Source organism: Dermacentor variabilis, chromosome 8, assembly GCF_050947875.1.
Source record: "Dermacentor variabilis isolate Ectoservices chromosome 8, ASM5094787v1, whole genome shotgun sequence".
Lineage (NCBI taxonomy): Eukaryota > Metazoa > Arthropoda > Arachnida > Ixodida > Ixodidae > Dermacentor > Dermacentor variabilis.
The window spans coordinates 77700735-77727420 of NC_134575.1; the positions used below are offsets into that span (position 1 = coordinate 77700735).

Below are 26686 nucleotides of genomic sequence, written 5' to 3' on the forward strand. Positions count from 1 at the left end.
GTTTTACTTGGCGATTTCAACTGCGTTTGTTTTCCGGAGGATCGCGTTAAAAAACTGCCGCTGAATGATCGTAGTGCACTGCTATTGAACAATCTTGTCAGTGAATACAACCTGGAAGACGTCGGCTATGTGTTGTACGATCACAGTGTTCCGCGTTTTGCTCATTTTCAAGGACTTAGCCATGCTCGGCTAGATAGAGCTTATGTGTAATTGGAACTGGTGCCGTTATGCAAAACGTACGAGAACAGGCAAGTCTCTTTTAGTGACCACAGTTTGGTTGCCTTCACAATAGGAACAAAAGAACGAAAAACAAACTTCTCGTGGGATTTGTGGAAATTTAACGATAAGCTACTCAACGATGACTGTTTCGTAAATGACAATAAAGAAAAACTTGGACGATTGATTGTAGCTGAAGAGAAATATGTAGTCACCATGTGGGAAGATTTTAAAAATGAATTGAAGATGTGTGCTATAGAAAGGGCAACTAAACTGAAACAAGAAGAAAGATGGAAAGAAAAAGCCCTGAGGAGTAAACTCGACTTTCTACTTAATGTAGAAAGCACAGAACCTGGCCAAGTCATGAAGGAAATCAAGAAAGTTAAAAGCCAATTAGAAATCATCGACACAGAGAAGTACCGTGGTGCCATGATAAGATCCCGTGCAGAAAGATTGTGGCAAGGGGAAACACCGAATAAACGTGCGCTAAGTGACGAGAAAGCTTACGCTCGCCGCAGTGATATAAAACAGATAAGCTACAATGAGGAAGTAACGAGTGACCACAGGACCATTGAACGCGCCTTTGTTGAACACTATGGAGACTTGTTTGGCGAAAGAAAAACTGATCTGGGTGGCTTCATAAGCCACTTCCTACACTTTATGCCACGATTGGAAGAAAACGTTAAACAAGGCCTCGAAGCGACTATAACTGTGCGTGAAGTTGAAGCTGCTATAGAAGAACTAGGCTCAGGAAAGGCACCTGGACCGGACGGATTAAGCGCAGCTTTCTACAAAACATTTAAAGCAGAAATAGCACTAATTATGAAGAAATTTTTAGTGCAGTCCTACAAAAACAACCGAATACCCGCGTCATTCCGAACAGCTCAGATGGTCCTGATGCCAAAATCTGACGATCCTGTAAAGCGCTTGTCTGTTGCATCGTACCGCCCCATTAGCCTTGCGAACACTGACTATAAAATTTTGATGAAAATACTGGCGAAAAGGTTACAGAGCGTAATAAAACTTTTAGTTGGCACCCACCAAACGTGTGGGATTAAAGAGCGCACAATAACTACCAATGTACACGTCGCCAGGAGCATTCTAGAATGCGTCGATGCTTTCGAGGGTAAAGTTGCAATGTTGCAGCTAGACCTGGAGAAGGCATTTGACCGTGTGGCTCATGATATTCTCTTCGAGATTTTAGAATACACGAACATAGGATCAGTGATTATAGATGGCTTAAAAATGGTGTACACAGACTGCAGCACACGGCTGATTATTAACAAGAGTCTCACGAGAAGTGTCAATGTCTGCTCATCTCTGAAACAGGGGTGCCCAATTTCGTCATTGCTTTTCGCAATATACCTGGAGCCTTTTTGCTTAGCCATTAAACAGAACGAGAAAATAAAAGGTTTCAAATTACAGCAAAGTGAGGTGAAAGTGCTTTCCTACGCAGACGATCTAGCAGTGTTTTGCGATGACTATGGCAGTGTCAGCGAAGTGGTAACTCTGGCGAAAACTTATTGTTAAAAACAGGAAGTGCCGTAAACTGGGATAAGTGCATCGGGTTTTGGCATGGCGCGTGGCAAAGCAAACCACGCAGTTTCGCAAACATACAGTGGGTGACCATGCCTGTGAAATATCTTGGCGTGCCCCTTGAACATTACAAAGACAGTAAGCAGTTCTGGGAACAGGAAACACAGACGGCGAAGGAAAAAGCGCTGGCATGGCAAGGGCGCAATCTCTCAATGTTCGCGCGCTCCACTGTGTGCAACATTTTTCTGGTTGCAAAAATATGGTACATACTACAAGCGCTATTCATGTCGCGAGTGAATGTACAGAAACTGCACCGAGTGTTCGCTGTGTTCATTTGGAACTCAACTTGGGAACGCTGCAGCCGCTCTAATCTGTTCAGATCAGTTCGCAGCGGTGGTCTTGGACTGTCACACCTATTTGTGCGCCAGATTGTATCGCGGTTTATGTTCTTGCGGAACCACAGTGATCCATTTTTGCGCACCATGACACAAGTGCGATTAGGTAATCTGTTACCTGACTTCATTGTTTCGTGTTCCAATGTTGAATCCCCTCCAGTGAAAGGTTTCCTTCAGGAAGTAGTGTTATCTTTCCGTATGCTTAGTGTTCGATTCTCGCTAGAATATTTAAGTTCCGTCAAAAGAAAGAAATTGTACCATGATATGATAGACTCATTAATGCCAGTTCCAATGTATAGGTTAGTATACTATGGAGGTTCAGGCGATGATGTCCTCAAAAGGGTCAAAAGAATGCCTGTGAAACCATCGGTAAAATCATTCTTCTTCAAACTCCACACAAATACCTTGCCTGTAAAGACTTGGCTGGCCGACAAGGGAATATATGTGCCGTGGACCACCAATTGTATATTGTGTAAAAAACCAGAGACTGTCGATCACATCTTCATTGATTGTTGGGATCCCTTTTTTCATTGGGACATCTTACAACGAACATTAAAGAAAGCATTACCAATAACCCCACGTGGTATCAGATACTTAGACACAGGCAATAACGATATTCCATATGACCTTATTATGCTGCTGAGCCTCCATAGTATATGGTCCACAAGAATGTCGGTATGTCATGCTGATGTGAATGCCCATTCTGTGCGAGAAAACTTTATTGAAAGTGTCGTCTACATGCGTGAAGTGTACAAAGCCCAGAAAGAACCGCCCGATTGGTTGCCGCTGTTCGATGAGTTGGCTAAATTCAAGCGATTTTAATTTTAGAGAGTCAGCATAAGCTAAGCTGATTCTCTTTTCACAATGTATTCGCATGGCATTTCTGTAACGAGGAAATAAAGAAAAAAAAACTCGTGGCTCAGTGGTAACGTCTCCGTCTCACACTCCGGAGACCCTGGTTCGATTCCCTCCCAGCCCATCTTGCAAGTTGTTTTTTATTCATGAAGTGCCTGCTGGGATTTATCGCTCACGGCCAACGCCGCCTACACCGACGCCGACGACACCGGCTTTTGTGCAACACGAGCTCCTTAACGCTGTCGCGTTAAAAGCGTGCACCACTGCTGTTGTTGGCAGAGTCAAGTAACTCGCGCTTGTTTGCTTTCGCATGCCAAATTTTCGTTCATGTCGCGCAGTTAGTCAAAGGGGCTGTCGCGTGTAACTGGAGTCCATATTAAAGGGGACATTGGGCCTAGCCTCAGCTGGGCTCCACCGGTAAGCGCAGGCAGCGGCGGCAGCTTCGTGCAGGTACAGCGAGTGGCGTGATGTGCATATCACGGTATGTTAAAAACAAAAGTGAAGAAATGGGCCTGTTGTTTATTGGCGCTAACAAAAATATCAATGCCGTTCAGAGTCGTACTGAGGACAAGCAACAATTGTATATGTGCTTCCCTGACTCAGGTACGTTCTTTGCACGACTCTGTCTGACGAGTCTGGTCGTCGGATGCGATGCAAATATTGTCGCGTTAACACAACGTCCAGTGAAAACACTTCGTCCGAAGGCATTCGATCGAGTTATGTCCCAATGTCCATGCACCATTTCTATGACAAACAGGACATCCGCCGCACGTCCAGTTTGGGATGTCCTACCATGTATGTCCAAAGGGTGTCGCACATGAATCTGTTTCAGATATCCTACCATGGACGTACCAAGGTTATCCCGCGTGAACCTGACAGTGCGTAAGCATTCTAGGGCTAATTCCCCTCGGAAATATGTCCGTCCGTCCCTCTGTAACGTGTGACACGATGCGCTCCCTGTGTATACACGAGGTCTTAAGAGGAAGCTTTAGCTCGGGTCCAACTCCGATGCGGCCTTTTCAAATTCATATAAAACGCAGAAACGCTTTTCTGGCATAACCGCTGGGTTGATTTTAACGAAATCTTTTGCATTTGAGAAAGTTAAATTCTAGTGACTGTTGGAAGCGGAATTACGATTTAGGGCCTGAATTTTGTTAAAATAATTTTCAGAAATTCGAAAGTACGAAAAAAATAGAAGCACGAAGTTCACAAATTAACAGCTCTGTATCAAGAACAGATATCGCGGTTCTGTAAACGGCGTCCATTAGATCATTGAAAGCGGACAAATTCGATAAGTTATTTTATATCCCACGTGAATTTCTTACATTGTTTACAAGGCTTCTGCGAAAGCTCTATTTGCGTATTACTAAATTTTCTGATATTCATGTGTAACACATCAATTTTGTCCGCTTTAGATCTATTAGATACAATTCACAGAATTGCATTATCATGCCTCGTTGCTGACTTACGGAGTTGTAAACTTGATAGTTTCCTTTTCTGAAAATGTTCAGTTCTTGCCAATTTTTAGTAAAAGAATTGACGACATAAATCAAGAATGCGAAACCAGCAGTCGCTATATTTTGGGTTTTTTCTTTTAAATGCAACAAACCTCGTCAAATTCGGTGCAGTGGTTGCCAAGAAAAACGAATTCCTTTTTACATGTATTTATTCAGGAGCACCCGAGCTAAAGCTTCCTCTTAAGGTGGCATATATGAGAATGCCTTATGACTACATGTAACTATGGAGATTTATGATTATGACTATACATTTATATCTACAACAAAAAATAAACAAGCAACCGAGCAAACGTCGTCATCAAATGACCAGAAGCATTTGGATACGCCAAAGACGTATGTGTGAAAGGTGAGCTACTGGAACTAATGCTTGCGACTGCCTGACAAGCCCCACTGCATGGGTAGTTGCCGCAGTAATTTTAAAAGCGAAGCTTTTCTTTGCGAACTTCGCCGGGTTTCGTGACCGTGGTAGCTGCGGCCTGGCTGTTCCCTTGTCGAATAGGCCAACCAATCACAGCGGAACACGCGCGCCGCTGAGTTCCTTACAGCACCACCAGATGGCACTCGCATCCACGGCCCAGGCCCTGCGGGGCAAAGAAAAAACAAGAACCAGAAAGCTCGCCTTCGCGCATCAGCGGCTGCACGTTTATGAAAAAGTACACGATTCTTGCGATTTGAATGGATTCGAATTGCGCTATGCACGTATGCGCATGGTGGTTCCGAAATCATGATGTGTTCAAGGCGTCCATCGTACTCGCTAGAAGGCAGCAACTCGGCTAAACAAAGGCGCGGCATAATTTGTGCGCACTTGCCGCGGTTGCTTAGTGGATGTGGTGTTGGCCTGGTACGCACGAGGTTGCGGGATCGAATCCCGGCCACGGCGGACCCATTTCGATGGGGGAGAAATGCAAAAGCACCCGTGTACGTACATTAAGTGCACGTTAAAGAATCCAAGGTGGTCCGGAATTCCTCACGAAATCATGCCTCATAATCTGATCGTAGTTTTGGCACGCACGTACACTCCGTAATTTAATCATTTGCGCGTGCATGCGCGCGTGCGTGCGCATACTTGTGTTTTTATGCTCTCTATGCACTTACACAAAGCTTCCGTGTATACAGATTCTAAGTCGTTGGATCTTTATTTACATGTGAATATGTGTCGTTTATTTGATCCTGTCCTTGGGTATCCTCGTCATAGAATTCGAACTACAGTCTGAAGCTATCATGTCTGAAGCCCGCATGTACGTCGCACTTTACACATCTGCTGGCGCAATTTACTCTCAAAACTTCAATTAGTTCAATAAGCGACTTGCGCTTAGCAAAACGCTTATGTAAAAATGAGGAATATGCTGCACTTCCGCACACATGCGTGCACACGTAACGTGTGCACACAATGCATCTATTTTTGACGAGTGGGTGCCCTGTCCGTTGCATCTGTCACACAGCGTGTGCATGCTGCGACCGTATAATAAAGATTATGACAAACACTGTGCAAACGGTCCTGACATATATGCCCGTAAAATGTACGCATGTCCCCACGATGTCCCTCGCTGCCATGCAAGGGGTGTCCGCAGGACACAGAAATTGTTCTTCCAAAGGGTCATGTGAGAGACATCCACATGCCTAAGATATACATGCCCTGGCAGTGGATGTCCATAGGGCATCATTGTTGTCACTGGGCACAGTCTGTCCCTTGAAGCAATAGGCTGAAAACGGGACTAACAGAGTACGTACGACATTTAAAATCACGGCAAGATAGTGTGTACTTAGAAATGAGGTAGCAAAGTTGACCCACAAATGCAGACAATGCATGGATGAGAAGCTCCAGAAAAGGTAACCAACCTCAAACAAAAACCGTTATTTTTCATTTCGGTTTCGCTCCAAAGTTAAAAGAATCATAACATTCCCGTTCAAGCAAGAGCAACGTTTTTTTCTGTCCTGCTTTCTGTTCACTTTGGCTACGATACCCTGCAAGGGACTACTGACAAGCTCAGCATTCTTCCATCGGAACAGTGCATAAGCTTTGCGAAGCGACCAAGATTCTCTGATGATGATGATGATGATGATGATGATGATGATGATGATGATGATAGCAACTTTATTGTACCGCCGGATAAGGTGGCCCCTACTCCCCGTCCACGGCACACAAGCCTTGGGGACGGGGGACGGAACCTCCGCGATTAGAATCAAGCAAAGAGGCCTTGACTCTTCGCGGCTTCTTCCGCCAGGCGGATGGCGTGTTGCTGTGGAGTAGGGCTTCCGCAGCAGGGCATCCCAGGCCTCTCTACAATTTATGTTTGCTTTAGCGCCTGGTGAGCTAGCGCATTCCCAGATTATGTGGTCGAGGGTCCCTCTCGCCCCACAGTGTTTGCATTCATCGTTTTCTCTATCATGCATAACATGGTATGCCCAGACCGGGTTTACGAAGTTCCGAGCTTGCAGGCGCCGCCATGCGACTGCCTCTCTGTTGTTTAGACTTTTATCCGGTGGGGGCACCAGACTCCTGCGTAGCCGATAATTTTCGGCAATCTCCGTATAATTTTGCAGACGCTCGTCTATGTGCCGGCAGTCGGAAGTAGAGAGCTCGGGCTAACTCTGTGGGTCGCCTCGTTGCCAGGAACGGACGTGTGTGCAGGGGTCCAAATTAGGCTAATTTTTCTGTTAAGCCGTCTACTGGCCAGAATCCTTGCCGCTTCCGGCGAGATCCTACCCTTTCCAAAATTCCAGATGGCCGTTTTGCTATCGCTAATTATGAAATTTGCTTCCGTTCCCACGCAAGCGAGCGCTATCGCAACTTCTTCAGCCGTTTCCGAATTGCGGCTTCTAATGGTGGCGGCCGATACGGGGGCACCTCGGCCGTCGACCACCGAGGCAACCGCCGCACCCGACTTACCACTTGCCGCGTCCACGTACGCAACCGACTTGCTGTCCATTGAATCAAAGCGTTTGATTAGTGCTTCTGCTCTCTTTTCCCTCCTCTCCGTGTTGAATATGGGATGCATGTTACGAGGGAGGGGGGGGGGGAATGATTATATTTTCTCGGCAGTCCAGCGGGATGTTTGTCTTGCCTCGCAGTCCCCTATCTGTTTGCAGGCCTACCATGTCGAGGATAGCTCTGCCCGTGGTCGTTCGGCTTAATCTTTCGAGCTGCGAAATTCTGACAGCCTCCGCTATTTCGTCCCAGGTATTGTGCACTCCCATAGAGAGGAGCTTCTCCGTGGAGGTGGCAATTGGTAAGCCTAAGGCCCTTGTTATGCACCGTCGAATGAGCGAGTCGAGTTTCCTCCTCTCCTCTGACCTGATGTTTAAGAAAGGCGTGGCATAGCAGACGCGGCTTATTACGTATGCTTGGGTTAGCTTAAGCAAGCTTCTTTCCTTCAGGCCTCATCCTTTCAGCGCGACCCTTCTAAATATGCCAAGTGCTTGTGTGGCAAATCCCTCTAGATTTTTTATTGTCCCATCATTATATCCGTTTTCCTGTATGAAAAGTCCTAAGATTCTGATTTGGTTTACCCTTGGGACTGGTTTCCCCTCTACTTTAATGTCAAATTCCCAGCTACACTTGCACCGGAGCGACTTTGGGTTGTAGACGAATAACTCCGATTTTTTGCGGAGAGCACGAGAGACCCCTACTGGCCGCATAGTCCACGACAGTGCCCGCCGCCGCCTGCAGGCGCTCCTCGATGCTCGCATCGCTCCCCTGGTTGGCCCAGAGGGTGATGTCATCCGCAATTTTGTTAGTTATCCCGTCAGGTCCCGGGTCTGATCTGGTTTTTAGTCCCAATATTACTGCCCTAACCTCCGCCTCCGTGATATGTGCGTCGAGCTCCTCATTTAGAGCTCCGTCGTACTCCGGGAGGGAGGTGCTATGCGTATCACCAATATACATGGTGATTAGTTTGTCCATAAATTCCGCGTCTGTACCCTCATATGCGTGCCTGGCTTTTGATAATCTAATTCCTGACAGGGTTTTCGAATTGGTCGGATCTAATAGGTGTCTCAGCAGACCCCACGTTTTGGACAGGCTCATGCCCCTCTCCATCTCGTCGCATCTGCTGCACCAATTCTGTTCGCATAATTTGATCGCGCAATTTTCAATTTCTTTGTTATGTCTAGCAATCCGCCTTCTAAGATTACGGTTCCATTTTTGCTTCTTTAGTCTGCGCTCCATACCACGCTTTGGCTCCCACATGTGAAGCAGTTTGCTATCGACTATTTCCGGGGCATCGTCCCCTTCAAGCGTCTTGGTTGCCTCTTCAACGTGACGCGCGATGACCTCTGTCCATTTCTCTATGTTTGTGATTTTCCCCATGGCAGCTTTCTCTCGCTTCTCCCTAAATAATCTCCATTCGGTGATCCTCGGTTGACGCGCACGACGCGTCTTCACCCCTTTTTTAAGGATCGAGGCCAGAATGAAATGATCACTTCCGAAATTGAGCTCCAAGTTTTTCCAATTCAGATCTGTCATATTTTTGGAGAAGGTCAGGTCAGGGGAGGTGTCTGCGCACACGCTGTTACCCACCCTGGTCGGACTGCTAGGGTCCGTGTGTAAGGTGAGTCCTAGCTCGTGCGCGTCCTCCCATAGCTGCCTACCTTTTGGATCTTGTTTAGCGTAACCCCATTCCGGATGCACTGCATTAAAGTCACCGACTATTAGCAGGGGATTAGTCCCGGCTGCCTGAATATCTTTGCGAAAGATAGCCCTGAATCGCACCTTTCTCTGCTGTGGAGTACTGTACAAGTTTAATAGGAACACGCTTGGTTCTTCTTTTCGTCCCGTAATAATTTCCAGAAGCACTGCCTCAATGTCTCTCGAGTTGATTGCCGCAATATTCCTCTTAATCAACGTAGTGACGCGAGATTTCTCACCCCTGTCACTTGAAAAAGCTTGGTATCCCGAGAGTTGTGCTGCTTTGCCCGTCTCCTGCAGGGCTATAGCTAGCGGTTTCTCATCTAATAGCGTCAAGTACTGTTGCACTAACGCTCGCTTGCGTTGGAAGCCGCGACAGTTCCACTGCCAGATTAAAGACTCACTTTGCGCGCCTCTGGCCATGTTGGAGCTGGTCGAGTTGTTCCTCCGCTTTTAATTGCCATTCTCCGATGGCTACTAATTCTGCCCTTTGCTTTTGTGCTTCACCCGTAAGGGATTGGATCTGGCTTTGAGTCTGCTGTATTGCTCTCATAATTTGGGCCATTAAAGAATCAAATTTAGCTTCGATTTTTGCTTCTAATCTTTTCTCTAGTACCACTAACGGATCAACGTCTTCCCCTTTGCGTTTCATTGGGGGCGGTCTAGCCAATTCGATAATCATATTTTCCTCGTCCGGTGCCGCAGGCTGCATGGGAGTAGCAGCCGTAGGGACCGGGCGGGTTGGTTTCGATACCAATTTTGGTTGCGCGTTGTGGTTGGAGGGGACCCCGTACACGCCTGTAATTTTGGTCTATGCAACTCTTGAGAGCTTATTGATGACCTCTTTAAGCTCCCCAACCTCTTTCCGTAATTTGTCGATCTCCTCATCTTTCTTATCTTTTGCCTGGGAAACCCCGCCAAAGCTTACATTGTTTAGGTCCCTGCTCTGCTTCCGCTTCTTAGTCCATGGGTGCGCCGGGTCCCTGGAGCTCGATCTCCCTCTTTGTCTGGATCCGGAGCGCCCCCTGGTGCGGGACCGCGAACGGCCACGTTGCTGGTGCCCTCCGGTGGTCTTCTCCAGCCTCGGAAAGGAGTCGGTTCTGACGCGAAAGTCCTCGTTTTCGCGCCTGACCTTGGAATGACCCCTGGGATTCACCTCGGCAGTCGCTCCGGCTTGCTGCTGCTGCTTCTGAAGTTGCTGCTGTAGCATGTTGATCTTTCATTCCCACATTTTCTGTCACCGAGCGGGTGTCCTTTCCCACACAGTTGGCACTTGGGTTCACACAAATGGTCTTGTGGTGGTTGCTCCATGCCACAGCCGCGACACTTCACATTCGTGGGGTCCGGGCAGACGTCCTCGTGGTGTCCGAGCCGCCCGCAGGCATTACAAACTTCGTACTTCTTGCGGTAGATTACGCAGCGTTGCGCCACGGGCGTAAGTCTCACCCACCGCGGCACCTCTTTGTCTTCGAACAATATTAAAACCGTCCTCGACGTTCTCCCGAGTCGTCGTACTCCCAGGACTGGAGGATTCCCGTAGATTTGCAGCCTTTTCAAGATATCTGCGTCCGAGAAGGACAAAGGGACTTCATGCACAACGCCTTTTCCGCAGTCCTCCGGCATAGCGACGTACGTAGTCATTTCAATTTTTCCCCTTCGAACACAAGAAGCTTCAAGTCGGCGTATTTTCGCTTCCTTTCCGCGCTGACGGTAGCGACGAGAATGGAATGTTGCTTCACATTCATCAAGATGACGTCCTCTCCGGCGGCGTGTGGACTGACGCCAGCCGCCCTAAGTATTACGTCTGCCAGATACGCACTTCCGTATTTCATTAGACGTACGAGACCGTCGTGCGGCCTCATGACTACTTTCTCGGCGCCGTCTGGAAGTCGGGCAAATTGCCTTTCAACCGACTTAGCCGCCATCTTCCTCCCTGCGAGCTTCTCGCGGCTCGCTGCCGTTCCATATGGCGTGCCTCGTTGTTCATTAGGGGGGCCGCTTTTCCTTTCTTCTTTCTAACGTACCATTGCCCCGGCACGTTTAATTCTTCCGGATCGATCTCCGTACCTTCTACGGTCTCCATCATAGTCTTCGAGCTGAGCCTCCGCCGCCGCCGGTGGCTTCTCGTCGCTGTGTCGAGCCTTAGGCTTAGCTCACCATGCAGCGCGTCGAACACTTCAAAGTCTCAATGTCGTGGGAGAACAAGGGCCCACCTTGGAAAAATGGATATACACGGCGTCAGTTCGTCGAGTGCTGTTGATTCCAGCTAGAAACCAAGGCCGTCGAATCCAACCTGTGCTCGAGCGGCCGTTGTCGACGGAGCCCATCGAACGCACGTCACTGTCATTGTGGAACTCGTGTGCATCTACGCGTTTCCCAAGTGACTGTCACCTCTGGCGAGGTTCGTGTGAAACCGCAATCGCTACAAGCAGCCCAAGCTGGCTGTCGCGGAGCCAGCTAATGGCTGCAAGGAGCGTCAGACCGTGAAAACGGCGCCGACTGCCGCTTCCCGATTGCTTAGTGATGTCAACGCGGGAGTGAAGGCGCAACATCAGGGTCGGAATCCGGCGAGGTAGTGCGACAACATGGGCGAAGTGCTGCGACCGGTTAAACCTTTCCGATTAGCTGGGATGTTCATTGGATTCCGTCATCTATTGACCTAGGGAAAAGGACATCTAGGGTGCTGTGTGCTTATACATGTAAAGTACTCCGTACATTTGTGCTTCGATTCAATCATGGAGACTGTCAATATGTGTGCGCTCCCATAAGCATTGTCCTTTGTAAATATGAAAATCAACCCTCTGTGTGACGCCCTACTCCGAAGCGCAAAACCAGAACCATGATCCCAACATCAGCTTTCCTTTGCACACCATTTGCCCAGGAATCTGTAGAAGAGGACAGGCGTTTGCAGGACCCGGGTGTTTTAACGCGAGAGCGTTAAGGAGCTCGTGTCGTAGAAAAGTAGGTGTCGCCGGCGTTGGCCGTGATCGAAAAATGGCGGAAGGCAATTTATAAATAAAAGCAACTTGCAAGATGGGCTGGGTGGGAATCGAACTAGGGTCTCCAGAGTGTGAGACGGAGACACTACCACTCGGCCGTGAGTTCGATGGTTCAAAGCGGCACAAAAACACCTCTAATGAATGCGGTGTTTTTGTTACTGTTATGGCAGTTCACTACGCAACAGTATCAGCCTTTTTGGTTACGCGGCCGTCGTGCCGCCACTCCAGTCATCACGAAACAACGCCGATACGGGGGGGCAAGTTTGCAAACACGTGATCGCGAGCGTCTGGCTGCGCCGGTGCGCTGATGGTGATGCGGCTCTTACGCTAGGGGAACGAGTGGTGCTGGCGTTTCACGCCAAACTTGAGGTTGGAAGCCCTATTAAATTCGGGCGCCGCAGATGCACGGATGTTATGAATGTCCCCTTTGGAAAGAGGCGGTGGGTTGCGCCACCAAGTTCTTGCTATTATACTGCCTAATGTCTTACCTATGTTTAAAAGAAAAGAAAAAAAAACATGGACTTTCACAACCAAATTTTCTGACCACCTATTTGGACTTTGCTTTTCTACGTCTGTTTTTTGTCGTTTCCCTACTTCCACAAATCTTCGTATCGCCTCGTTATTAATCTCTATCGGGGACATGCTTACTTTTCCCATGTTCTCGCTGAACCCAAGGGCTTCAAGACCACTGTTACCTAAATCGACCCTTGGGCAGATGTCTTCACATTCTAATAAAGCATGCTCCATCATTTCTCTAGCTTCACCATAGCAAGCACATGCTTCTTCTTCCTTTTGATATCTCGTTTTATAGGTGCATGTTCTAAGACTTCCTGAACTCACTTTGAAAAGTAATGAGCTTCCCTTTGAATTATTATAAATTGTTTCTTTCCTGTTTCGTTTCTTCCTCTTAAAGGGGTGGAGACATCAAAATTTTCGTTCATGCGTTTGTTGATTCAAACGTTGCGTCATGCTTCAGGGAGCACGATACACACAGCGGGATTCATATATATCCGATAAATAATTTAATAATAGCATTATTATACCGAGCGATTTCGGTTTCGGTTTCTGGGCTCCGGGGGATGCTATGACGTCACAGAGGAGGAAACGCAACATGGCTTGGTCACGTGGCCCACAAAAAATAGTGACGTAAAACTATGCTGCGTCGTCTGCTCGCGCATACGCGTGCTCTGCCAGCAGGGGTCAACCACTGGCGATTCGAAGTGCATGTCGTGATTATTATAATTATTGCGAAGAGCGACAACAACCGTAAGAAAATATTGCGGCTTGTGAGAGTCGGTGATTCATTCCGAAGCGCCGTAAGCTCTAGCTTTGAAGTGAACCGGAAAAGGCCTAGCGACGATATCGGCGGCGCCGAACGATCAGAGGCGGTGAAGCTGCCGTCGATGCCAGAGCGACCACTCCTCGGTCGCTGATTGGCCGCTTCGCCGTACGGCTGCCGCACAAATGGGTCCTGGGCCCGTCCTCTCTACGGCAAGGAAATCTCGCCGTTCGCGAGCAAAACCGCCGTCACACGGGAGCCCGCGAACTGCAAACGGCGTGCGGCGAGTTTCCGTGCCGGTAACGTGGACGGGCCGGTAACGTGGAAAGGCCAAGCGAAGGAGAGTCCGCTCCGAGCTGCCGAACTACGCGACTATGCGAGGAGAGAAGCAGACAACACGAACGCCGCATATCCTGGTCCCTTTCGGAGTCGGCCGGCTAGTGTTACACTCAAACGTGTAAAGGCCCGTCCGCAGGGCAACTCGCCGCACGCAGTTTGCCGTTCGCGGGCCGGCGTGCGGCGTTCGTGTTGTCCACTTCTCTCCTCTTGTGTCCGTGTCTGCACGCCTTACCCCTTCTTTGCATTAAGAAAGGATTTCTATATGCCTGTAGCTCGGTCGTAGTGGAGGCTATGCTCGGTTGCTCGGCTCAGCAGGCTCCGTAATCGGCATTTCATCGCTACTCATCATACGTCACGTTTTTGTGCTGGTGTGCTATGACGTCAATATTTTCGTTCCTCCTCTGTGACGTAGTAACTGCCGCGCTAGCGATGGGTCTCGACTACGAGAAGGAGTTTTTAATGACTCTTTGGAGCTCAATTAAAATTATTTTGAAATGTTTACAGCGTCCAATACCTCGTTCTGGGTGTCCTTGCATACGGAAGCAGCCTACAACATGCTTTTTATAGCCTCAAAATTTGGTGTCTCAACCCCTTTAAGTAGTTACTGATGGAAGGTATTCTTCCCAGTGCCGCCAACCATGAGATTATTTTGGCCTCCTGACTTTCCGCTTGACGTTCTTTATTGCTGTGTTGCTCGTCCTACAGGCCGCATACTTGCTGGTAAGGATCCTAGTTCATTTCCTCCACTGTGAATCCCTCCACTGTTTTTCCTGTACAGATACCTCGACACTCCCCCAGCCCATTTTCTTCCCATATTCCACAGTCGTTCTTCATCATCAATTTTACTGCGAGCTTCCGTCACTTCAAAGCTAGTCCAGCCCATATCACCCTGCACAGCTTCATTTGAAGTCTTCCCATGAGCGCCCAATGCGAGGCATCCCACTGACCTTTGGTTCCTATCGAGTCCTGATTGTACCCTTGATTTAAAGAAAACAACCGCATTTTCTAAAGTAAGTCCTGGAACCATTACACCTTTCCACATACCCCCTTGTACCTATTGTATCCCCATAGCACTCTGTGCTTCATTACGGCTGCATTTCTCTTACCCTTCACTGTTATTCTTTTTTCCCATGTTTCCATATATCTATTGCTTTAGTTTATCCATATACCAAGGTATTTATATTCTCTTACCCGAGGTATTTCCTGGCCCTGTATTGCCACTGTCTGTTCACTGTTTTTCTTGAATACCATAACACCTGATTTTCCAACACTAAATTTCAAACCTAAATTATTGCCTTACAGTCTACGGATATTAGCCAGACGTTGCAAATCACTTTGCTTGTTAGCTAGCAACACAATGTTGTCCTCATAAAATAAACTTGGAAGCTGCAGCTCTACTGCTGTACCCCCACGTCTGTATGAGAGATTAAACCCAATATTACTTCCTTCTAGCACATTCTCCAACCTCACCATGTACATCATAAACAGCAGTGGGGAAAAGGGCCTCCCTGCCTTAGTCCTTTGTTGATATGAACTTTATCCTCGCTCCTCATCCCTTCCCACTAAATGCAAACGATACTTTCTAGGTAAATCTCTCTGAAAAGCTGGAGACAATCATCACCGAAGCCTTCGCCTTCCAGAATATCCCACAAAATATTGCGGTCTATGTTGTCATACGTTCCTTTAATGTCTAAAAGGGTCACATATAACAGTCCGCTTTCTACTTTTGATATTACAATACACTGAGTAAGAACAAATAAGTTATCATCCAAATGCCTATCTATTCAATAGCCATTCTGATGTGCTCCCAAAATGCCATTATTCTCTGCCCATGCTTGCAGCTTTGATTTGATGGCCTGCGTTGCTAGCCTGTATATTACCGATGTAACGGTCAACGGCCTATACGAGTAAATTCTACCTTTTGCCGCAACAGGAATGTGAACCTACCACCTCGTGTTTAGCAATGCAATGCCATAGCCACTAAGTCACCCTCGCCATGACAGGTTCTGATTACCCATATAATAGTCCCTATATTCTCCCCAGATACAAAATTGCTGCCACCTTTGGTTCTCAGGACAGCAGGAAAAATTTGTAAGCATTTGTATGCCTCTAACCATGCAAGAAATTTACTTAAATCCTAATTAATGCACACTTCAGAATTACAGAGCTTTAGATTAAGGGCTCCAAAGAAATAGAGTTGAAGTCACTGCGCATGAGCGAGATGCAAATTGCATTTGGGTTTTCCGTCATGCACGCTATTTTACTTATTTAGCGTGAGCCCCAAAAGTTGCCCCAAAAGCTATGCGTCAACAAACATGGTGGTACCCATCGAAGCAACGGCTCTAACTTACCACCAAACTGGGCTCGATTCACGGTAACACATGAAGTCTGCAAGCTAGGAGAAGTGACTGCGGTTATGGTTTTCTCTCAACTAGTGGGTTTTAAGAAGATTGATTCATTAGATGCCGCCAATACCAAATTTGATTGTCGATTTCCTGGCTCGTAGGCCTAACATGGCTTAACTTGGCTGGTGAAGGCACGTAAAGTTGGTTACTCAAAACTAAGCGCAACTAATTACTTGCTGCTAATAGAATAACCTTTAAATTGTAATTAAATGTGGAAACACGAATGTCAAAATTACTCTTATCATAAAATGGTATATTCTATGTAATTATTTATAATAGCTTTTCTTTGACACTGTACTGGCACTGCAAGCGCAAGACGCTATCTGCAAACGCAATGCCCTATTCTAAATCCCTTCACACTCCTGTGTGCCCCAACAATAACACCTGGAAAGCTCTTCGGGGCCCCAAACTTTTGGTGCCCCTATTCTAAAACTTTCTAAATTGTCAACCCATGATCTCTAACATAACGCGTGCATTTGCTCTAAATATAAACCGGGTGAATGATCGTTATTTATCAGGAACCTATGAAAACACACGTATGTTTTCCAACTAACAGCTTGGTTGTAGCACATAAAGGGCGGCAGTGTGATTTTCTGAGGATTGTTTTCATAACAGGGGAATGCATTTTAGAATGACATGAGGCAGTAATTGGAGCAGCAATTACGAAAACTGGACTAGCATTTTAAGTGAGAAAGTCAGACAATTGATCCCAATCCAACAAGCCCAAAGAGTGCATAACTGGTTTCAGACATGCAAATAGCTCATGCTAATTTCTGCAGCATAAAATTACATTTATTAAGTTTATCCAAATTTGTACTAGTTTAGCAAGAAAACCAGATACTAAACTGTGGAGGAGAGCAATTAACTGTCACGCCCTTAATCGACGTCCATATAAATGACATGTTTACGCCTACCACAGGCCTTGCCATACAGAGCTAAGAAGCAAGTGATATTGTGGACTGACAAGAACACTCGTTTCATGCTCGCCCGGCAATGAGGCACAAGTAGTCAATCCCGTCTGGGCATCTGGTAAGGGCATGACAGCTGCACTCTTCTTGAGCACACTCACGTTGTGCATTCCTTACGGTGAGGAGTAGCGAAAGGACTTTATCCTGGTGTTGCAAGCACTGCCGAGATCATTTCGCAGCTGGGAACAGTATGGGCTTGATTTTCAGATGGCAATAATATTTAGGTGAACAACAGCAATGCAACGCATTCCTGGCGCATCTATGTGCTAACTGCTTGCAGATACAAGAACAGTAATTCGTTACTGCAAATAGTAAAATGCAGCAAGCTAGAATCTATATACAGCAAAGCTTTGTGTGAGTGCGTAAAGAATCGAAACATGAGTACACCCATGCTCGCATGCACAAACACACAAGCATGGGCATGCACAAATCATACCAAGCCTTTTGTTAAGTGCAGTTGCTGACTACCAGCGAGTATGACGGATTCCTTGAACGTATCGTGGTTTCAGAGGCAGTGTGCGCATACTACGTAGGTGCGTAGCACAATTCAAGTCCATTCTATCTGCAAGAGGCGTTTACTTCCTTATTACCACGCAGCCGCGGATACGAGCACCATCTGGTGGTGCTGCAAGGAACCCAGCGACGTGCGTGCTCTACTGTGATTGGTTGGCCTATTCGGCAAGTAAACAGCCAGGCCGCAGTTTGGCCCCACCGTGCAGCATAGAAAGCTAAGTAAAAGTTTGGCATTACGCTCAAGCTCCTCCTACGGTGTTATGCGTGGGGACGACATGGCACAATGCAGCACGCGAGACAAATACTGCTGCACAACAGGAACAGCACTTGCCCTGGTAGAAAACAGGAGCATCACAACACTGCCAGAGATACAACTGCCAACCTGGATTAAAAGAAACAGTTACGAGCAGAAGCAAGTGCAACTGGCATGCTTGGTCGTAGAAGCGAAAAAAACAGCAACATTTGGCGACGCATGCATCAGTAAACCATCGATTTCATTATCAACAAAAGAGCCTCAATATGTTTGTCCGCACTGAACGCTGTGGGGATGCTCGACTCTCACACGTCCCCGGTTTTCCTCGCATGGCTGTCGCACCTCCTGGATTCTGGCTTTGCCAAGCAGCCAAGCGCCGCTGGTGGCTGGGTGTAGTTGCAGAATAGTACGACAGATGGCCCGAGAGTTGCACTGCTAATGCAGGCCTACTTAGCAGGCTTATTTGGGTGCAAAAAGGAGTAGCCACTGTGTTTTGCTTGGAGTCGGCAAGCTGCACGGGCATTTCGCGCGTGTGCCGACACACCTCGCGGGACCATCCCGAGAAAGGCTTTGGAGCGGGGCACCGGGATGGTCAAACTTGATCGTTTGAATGGAATACCATTCACGTGAATATACGTGAACAATTAGGTGCTGGTGTCCAGCATGGGTACAAGCACATTTGCTCGATATCGTGTCGCTGCGAGTCTTAATTTCCTCGATTCGTCAGCACCTATCGGCATGTTCTATTGGTTGTGAATCGGCTAGCTGGAAATGGTGTAGTAAAGGTGCCCTTGTGATTGTTTTCATTACTGTGTTGACGTTTGTTTGTCTCGAGAGCATGTTTGGGGACCCCACAATGCATACCTTCTGTAATCAGCTAGTATGGTCTCTAGGGCGGTGTGCTTGTGGTTTGTCCAGTTTTATGTTTACTCGGCAATGTACACATGTCCTACAAGGCTTTGAGGGTTACAAGTACAGCTGTAAAGATTGGAAACAAACCTGTTGTTGGAAGTTAGCGCGTTGGGTTGTCTAACATGCTTTTCTGTGTTGTTGTCCTTCTGCCAGCGCTACAGCAACGTAGACAGCAGCACTGGTGCGATGATTAACATCGGCAGCAGGGTTACAGGCATTCCACCTCTTTGGCGCACAACATGGAAGGATTAGTTACATTTAGCTTGACGTTTACTATCCATTACGTTCAGACCCGTGCATATATGCACCACCCTGGGGTACACACTTAGCTCTTCACGGAGGCTTCGGAGCCGGGGGTGAAGTGTGAGGCTGCCCTCACAGCCTTGAAAGCCAACCCCCTTGTAATATAGTAAAACAAGCCTTAGATACACATTAAAAAAAATTATGTGTAGGTGAAATGAGCTCCGGCTTCTGCTCCCACACTAATATTACGCTTCCAGAGCCCCAGGCTACACATTAGGAACACTGTGTGTGCACACATTTGCAGGAGAGACAAAATCTCAATGCATGACAGGTTCTCTACCACAATTAAGAGACACTTATTTGACCAAACAGAACACTTCCATTATTCTGTGCCATGGCATAACCTCATCAGCATGTTGGCATGTTAGAGAGTCATTCAGGAGTACAGAAACAGAATCTTATTTCCGCTGAAACAAGTAACATTTCCCACGTGTATTTGCAAACTTTTTGAGTCTTCAACCTATGCTGCCAACAGACGCTGCATGATTTTTCTATGCTGCTACGTTTTTCTATGCTACGATCTCACGTCTTCGCATTTCGCGTGCGATGCTGAGCATCACACGCATAATGCGAAGAGGTGGGATCGTTCCACACCTGTGGCAAGCTGTTTTTTCATCCACTTTTCTTGCCATTAATTTATCATTTCCTTAATTCAATTAGTAAGTACAAGTAATTTCTCCTATGACGTCCTTGGCGTCTTTGTCTGTTGGCTTCTCATGATACGATTAATAAAACCCGGGCCCCTCGGTTAGCCCGCTTCACTTGCCCAAGAAGTTACTTTGGAATGAATCAATACCATGAGAATATACCAGGAAACAATCGTTAACATACAACACAGGAGCCATATAATATGGCAAACTTCCAGGTAGGGCACACCCAGTGAAGTTCTTTTATTAAACCAGATGGCAGGCTACACCCACAAACGAGCAGGAGAGGATTGGAATGCTAGATAGATGTGGAGACACTGATGCGGCAGGATTGCAACTCCGGCACATTTTAACATTTATGAAGTGTATCACCATTAATATGTAGTAATATTCCCTCTCCTAATAATGAATTGAGTGGCTAGTTTTCAGCAAGACACCATTGCAAATGCTGACATGCGATTTTTTTCTGAGCAAGGGCTACAAAGAATTTTCTGACGTTTCTGGAGCTGCTGTTTTGTCAAGCATTTCACACTTTCACACACTTTCCCAGCTGCACTGCAAGTGTTGTTAAAAACTACCGTCACAAAATGGCCAACGTTGAGGGGATGTTGCTACTTTCATTACCATTTACGGCTCACACTACACAAAGAAAACAAGATACCAAAAGTATGACTTTCATTCTCCAAAATTTATTGTACTTGAATCCTTTGGTGAGCAGCATTTATAATTTTCTGTCATTGTCATCCATATGAACACTGTCTGTGCAATCACGCATCTCTCCTGGCACTTTGTTGTCTATATGTAGCTGAAAGACAACATGGTAAAAAGTTCCATGCTTCCAGGTCTGAGAAGCTGAAAGTAAAAAAAAAAAAAAAGAAAAGCTGTGGAACATACACTAAATACATTGGAGTATTCAAAAAGAAATGTCACAGTATGGATTTTATGAAGCCACTTAATGCAATACATGAAAACATTGCATGGCATTGCTGGCATTGCATTTATGAAGCCTTTACTAGTCCTGGGCAAACTGAAACATCATCACAAGCAGTGGTGTACTTTACCAGCACTGAGGCCACGTGCCACCAGGTCACAAATATTTTGCAAAAACTCCGGCTTCATAGCACACAAAGTTTTGACAAAAGAAAGCACTCAAACTTCTTTTTTTATGACAGTCATTTTACAATCCTATCTTTACTCATGCACATAATTTTAGTTTCCTGCTGAAGGACCAGTAACACAACACAAGAACATACTTACAAACAGGATGGTCCTTGATTATGTTTCATGAACTTCTTGCAGCTTCAGCCACACACCCTCCAATGGATAAGCCAATGTGAATGATGAACCTATCTTCAGGTCCCCCTGAGTTCCACAATAACCACAGTCACATAACCTTCTTATGGCTTCACATAGCACCAGAAAATAATTTCTATGGCCATGCAATCGTGCAAAGCAGAGTAAAATGTATAGAAGAAAGCTTTTTTAGCGAGGCAGATGAAACACAGTCTACTGAAAAAGGGACGACTATACCAACAGAGCATTCCTGGAAAGGCACGCAAGGAGACTTAGAAAAAAGTTTAAATTTTTACCCCAGAAGCGGTTTTTGGCAAGGTCTCATGCAGATTTTCACTGCATGGATACAAAAAAAAAATTAGATTGTAGTCCGACATGACGGAGCCTGGCCTGCCTAAGCCTGCCTGCTTCAGGTCCAACAGTTAGAAATTTCTAATGTGTTTTTGCCTTTCTTTGAAAGTTAATGGCGTTGTCGACGTTTGCTACGCTTTACCTTACCTCAGTAGCAAAGTTCAAACATTATTTTTGGTGGTCTTAAGATTTGTTCTTGACATCAAGAGATGAAGAGGCCTATGGTCACACACAGGCAGCACACAATGTCATTTAAATGGAATAGTGGCACCTTCTGTCACCGCAATGAACTAAAGAAGGCAAAACGTGCTGCTTCGTAATAAATGGCACCACCAGTGCGTTGCAGAGAAAGTGAGACCTTTTTAACTGTATCGCCGCAGACAAGCCCCATCTATCATTGCCTTGGATTGGCGTTTTTTCAGGCAGCATACGCCAGCATATGTGCTCCCCCCACTCCTGCGTCAACACTTGGACGCATCAAATTGATTATATAAATTTTTCACAACTCTTACGCATTCTACATGTGTGAGCCTCTTACAGCTAAACTTCACTTTATGCTTCATTGACGTGTGTAACAACCTTGCATACCTCCATTTGGAGCAATGGCTGCACTGAGGGCAAAAAACTCAAAACCGCTTGCAGCCTCTGTGGTAACGTACCCAATTAGGTTCACAAATCAGTCCTAAAAAATGTGTTTTTTCTTGACTGTAGTGAATTAGTTTTGTGCATGTGCAAATACAGTGAGGCCTGAATGAGTGACCAATCTCGGAAATAAACGCAAGGAGGCCTTCCCAAAGAAATTACTAAATGACAGAGGCTTCAAGAAGCCGAGCAGCCAGTTACGTGCCACAAATATGGAAAGGCTTACCTTGTGCCTGTCAGGATCCAGCACAAGCTTATAAGTCGAAAGCACCTTCGCCAAAGTAAACTTCAGCGCTAGCTGAGCAAATCGCATCGCAACACAATTTCGTGGTCCATTGCCGTATGCCTGGTACGCCATTGGCTCTATTTTGCCTCTGTTCTCTGTGCTGAACCTGTGGGCAGCAAATGAAGGCATGCAACAGCAAGAAATACATACAGTCTCTACTATTTACAATACGAGACAGCTGTGTTTCATACCAACTATGACACCAATTTCATTACTAAGCGCCACTAACTTCAAGAAGATGCCAACAATTTTGAAATACTTTACACATGCACATGTGTAGCACAAAACTAAGAAAAGCACACTGGCACATGGATCACTTTCGTGGCACTCTGTATATGGCCTGCAAGCCGCCCCTTTTTTATTAATGGTTCATCATCACTGGCACTCCTTTGTTTACACATAAGTTAACCTACATCTTTCTGCACTGCCACTGAACATGAGATTACACATAAATATGTGAATGTAGATTGTGGTCACAACGTTAACAGAGTGGTTAACATTGTCAGACATGAAGACTACCATAAAAAAAAAGTGATACTGCGCTCTCATACTCAAAGTTACATGCACTGACCAAAACAAATTAGCACTTCATTATTCAATGATGCTTTGTAATACAGTCTCTGCTTCACAACATACAGGACACTATGCGAGAACGTAGTGTCACTTTCATACACTGTAAACAGCAACGTAATAGCCATAACTCTAGCAATGAAGCTTAACATCCCACTTCGAACAATCCAACAGCAAAAATCCCACAAGGTCTCACAAATTCTGTTAACACAAAGTAAAACTAATGGTGTTGCTACAGTAAGCATCACATCGGTGAAAACAAAGAATAAAAGAGCAGAAACCAGAAAATGCTTTTTAAATACCATCTGTCAACACAGGTACCGTACAGACTCATGTAAGGGCTGCATCCGTGTAAGGCCCACACTCTAACTTGGCAGCCCACAATTTGGGAGAAAAAAAATTTCATCAGAGAAGCTATCGCATTCAGTGCCCCGACGTCGCGCACTGCACACTTCCACGGGCCCCTACTAGATGGCGAGAGTTGCGCGTTGACCTCTGGTGCAATGGTACATTCCGGGATCCAGGGTGCCTAGTAGATGTTGGGGCAGCATTCTGACCAAAAGGTTCGGCCACATGCAAAGGCAGCACCTCCTCAAAATTGTGAAAAAATAATGTGGCCCTTACGCGAGTCTATACGGTGTCATCGCCTCACATTTCTTTTTGAACATTTATGACACCTTCCAGAAATTTCTCTGTTGACGGCAGCAAGGCAGAGAATGTGGCTTTTGCTCTTTACCATTAGTTAGTGTCGTGGTCAATACAAATTTTCACACAACGTATCACATAGCGTGCCTTCAGTATGAACTAGTTTCAGTGCACTGCCCCAAACAGGATTAAACTGTGAAGCGTTGAAAACGTCCTCAGGTCATACATGATGCAAGTGCTGAATTCAGCAATGAATGCCCAGGGTAGCACAGTAACAAGAGGAGTGATTAAAAACTACTAAAAGAAAACTCGCTAGTGAAGAAAAAAAAACAGGCATTATTTAGGCCAAGAACATTCCCGACTTTCAGCTGTAACATTTTCTTTTTAATACGACTGATGAAAACCTGGAGTCAAAATTTTCATTGAGCTGGTGCTGTGACTTTTGTTAAAGCATGCCAGAAGCACTATTAGTGGCCACTATGATACCATAGATGTAAGGCATATATGATAGAATACACTATGCATAACACTAACGGGAGACTAAAGAAAAACACTAGATCAGGTTATACTGACTAAGCATTCTTTCAAAACTCTATTTTAGCAGTAGTAGGTAGATTATTTAAAAAGAAACTAAAGGTCAAAGTTGCATCTTTTGAATTTTGTGTGAAAACCCTTGCAGTGGTTCATCAGTTTGATATCACAAATTTTAGGCGTTTTTCTTGTATCTGGGCCACTGCACCTGCATAAAGTTCTTGAAACTTGCTAAGTTCAGTCTCTGGCATTTTTAGAATGCAATTTAGTCCACCTTTACCAATAAAGAATCAACTACGCTCGAGTAGATGCGATCAAAATCTGTAACATTGTGGCTAGCTGGTGCAGAAACTTCAAAAAAGTGTTGCCACTTGTCTTGTGTTATTGTGTCTTTTCTTGTATACCAAGCTTCCTCTCAGGGTAAGAACACCTTTCTTTTAGTTTTTTAGTAGGATACCTAACTTACTAATACTGGCAAAATTATTTTCATCTTTAGTGTCCCTTTAAAAGATGGAAAGTAGTATTGACTTAAGTATTCAAGTTAATGTAATGAGGAAGAAGTGCGGCATGTCAAGTCACACAATGTGTGTGCAACAGGTAACCGGGGGCACATTACTGAAACGAAATTGCTGCCGAACAAGAGAAAATGCGGATGAGAGTGGTGAAAGATTAGACGATGTGATGAGATTAGGATAGATGGGGACACAGGGTCGTGTTGGCCGATGCAAGGCAGGCATGACTAGAGATAGTTGAAGAAGGCTTTTGTCCTGCAGTTGACTTAAATACGCTGTTGTTGATGATGCGACTGACATACTGAAATGTACAGAATAAGCTAAATGAAAGATAGTGTCGCAACGTCAAAAACAGGGGTCGTAGAGCACTACTTCAGGAGGCACAGTGGCAAGTCGCCTTTTTAATACTAAGCGCAACTGCAACTTCTTCACTGCACCTTGATGAAAACGCTCATGTGTACTTGCGTTGTCCTCTTCATCGGAGTGCAGATGCGGTATTTGCATCCCTCCGAAAGAAGCATCATCCCGATGCGCAATTTAAACATATGAGGGCAGTATACAATATAAACTGCTCACAAAGCACCAAATGACTTCCTGGCAACACATCTATTCCAAGTGCAGAGAGACCCCACCTCACTTTCCGATACAAACAGCAAGGTTTAAATCATGCATGCTGGAACACTTTTCATCTGTCTGTGAGGAGAAATGTCCTACCTGTCAGGGACAAATGCCTCTGGGTCATTCCACAGATTGGGGTCATGGTGAATTTGGTAAGCTGGCACCAAGATGGACATCCCACTGGGAATCTTGATGCCCTTGTATTCATACTCCTGCTCACACTTTCTAGTTATGAACCTGTTGTACGTGATATGTACATGTTGAGAATGCACTTGCACGTCAAACTTCAACACTTCATTTTCTGCCTTTAACTTTTCTTATCTTTTAACAAATTTGGCATATCTTGTTGCTTCTAATTTTAAAATTTGCAATTACTTTTTTTCACATGAAAGCTAACTAAAGCTATGTTCTGTTTCATCCATAGTGAGCCATGCTACAGAGAGCTCTTCTGATGCCCTGCACTTGCAAATAAAAAGTAGTGCCTTATAGTGCATCACACATGAAACAAATACATATGTACACGTCATGTTTTAATTCTATATAAACTTATTTTCTATTTTTATGTATGCCACTCGTGCTCGTGACTCAAGGATAGTATATTGCATGCTACAAGTGCAAGGGTGCACAAGGATAATGTGTGATTTGAAGTAACCTTACACCCAAAAGTTGTAATTCTAACAATGTATATGAAGTGGTTATTCCGTAAAAAAGTGTTGCAGATCAAAAAGCAACTGCATTGAAAAACATGCAGAATAAGACTTCCATGACCACACTACATCCGTAGCTTTTGCAGTGTCGCCTGCTACGTATAAAACAGTGTATAAGTTCTCTGTGCATTCCGGTGCGCAAGTTCAATCATTTTTTTCTCTTTTTTTGATAGTGTGCACTAAGCCTTCATCAAATCGGCACAGCTACCATGGCATTCATGTCACTTTTCTTTCTGGCCAGAAATGGCAGCAGAACAACAATTAAGCAAACAGATTTGCACTTAGTCATTACCGCAATGCCAATTTCACCATGGTCTCACATATGAACTGTTTAACCAAGGTGGTGTGCACCCCTAGAAGAAGTGGCTGGAAGGCAATGAACGTGGAATATTTAGCGACTAGTTCGCTTCTCTAAGGAGTCAATCAGGTCTCAGAAATGCGGAAAAGGGATGAAAACAGTATATATTGACAAATTTTCACATTTCATTAAGCATTAAAAAGACAGACTGCTGAATTCTCACCACAATAAAAAATTACCTGTGCCAAATGTACTCTTCAATACATAATTTTTCAATTTCACACCAGCTATACAATCACACTTCAATACAACAAACACAGATATGCTGACACACAAATTATCAGCCAAAACAAAGTAAATCTATAACCCTACTTGCCGATATCAGCATATAACCAATAAATGCTTATACATGTATCAAATGTATTTTCGTGCCAGTTTATCATTATGAAGCTCATAAATTGTTGTATAA

At 45.5% G+C, this 26686-nt stretch overlaps 1 protein-coding gene across 2 annotated transcripts in view; it reads right to left on the reverse strand.

Moving 5' to 3' along the window:
* Positions 1-20433: 20433 nt before the first annotated feature.
* Positions 20434-26686, reverse strand: part of LOC142590341 (cytochrome P450 3A11-like) — a 42850-nt gene continuing 36597 nt past the window's right edge. The window contains exons 12-15 of one of the 2 annotated variants that reach the window (XM_075702397.1): positions 25309-25449; positions 22277-22442; positions 21022-21126; positions 20434-20616 (exon numbers count right to left, since the gene is read on the reverse strand). In XM_075702397.1, coding sequence (XP_075558512.1) covers positions 21040-21126; positions 22277-22442; positions 25309-25449 — 394 coding nt within the window. In that variant the 3' untranslated portion in view covers positions 20434-20616; positions 21022-21039. The remainder of the gene's footprint in view (positions 20617-21021; positions 21127-22276; positions 22443-25308; positions 25450-26686) is intronic. The other variant, XM_075702398.1, reaches the window with a different exon arrangement.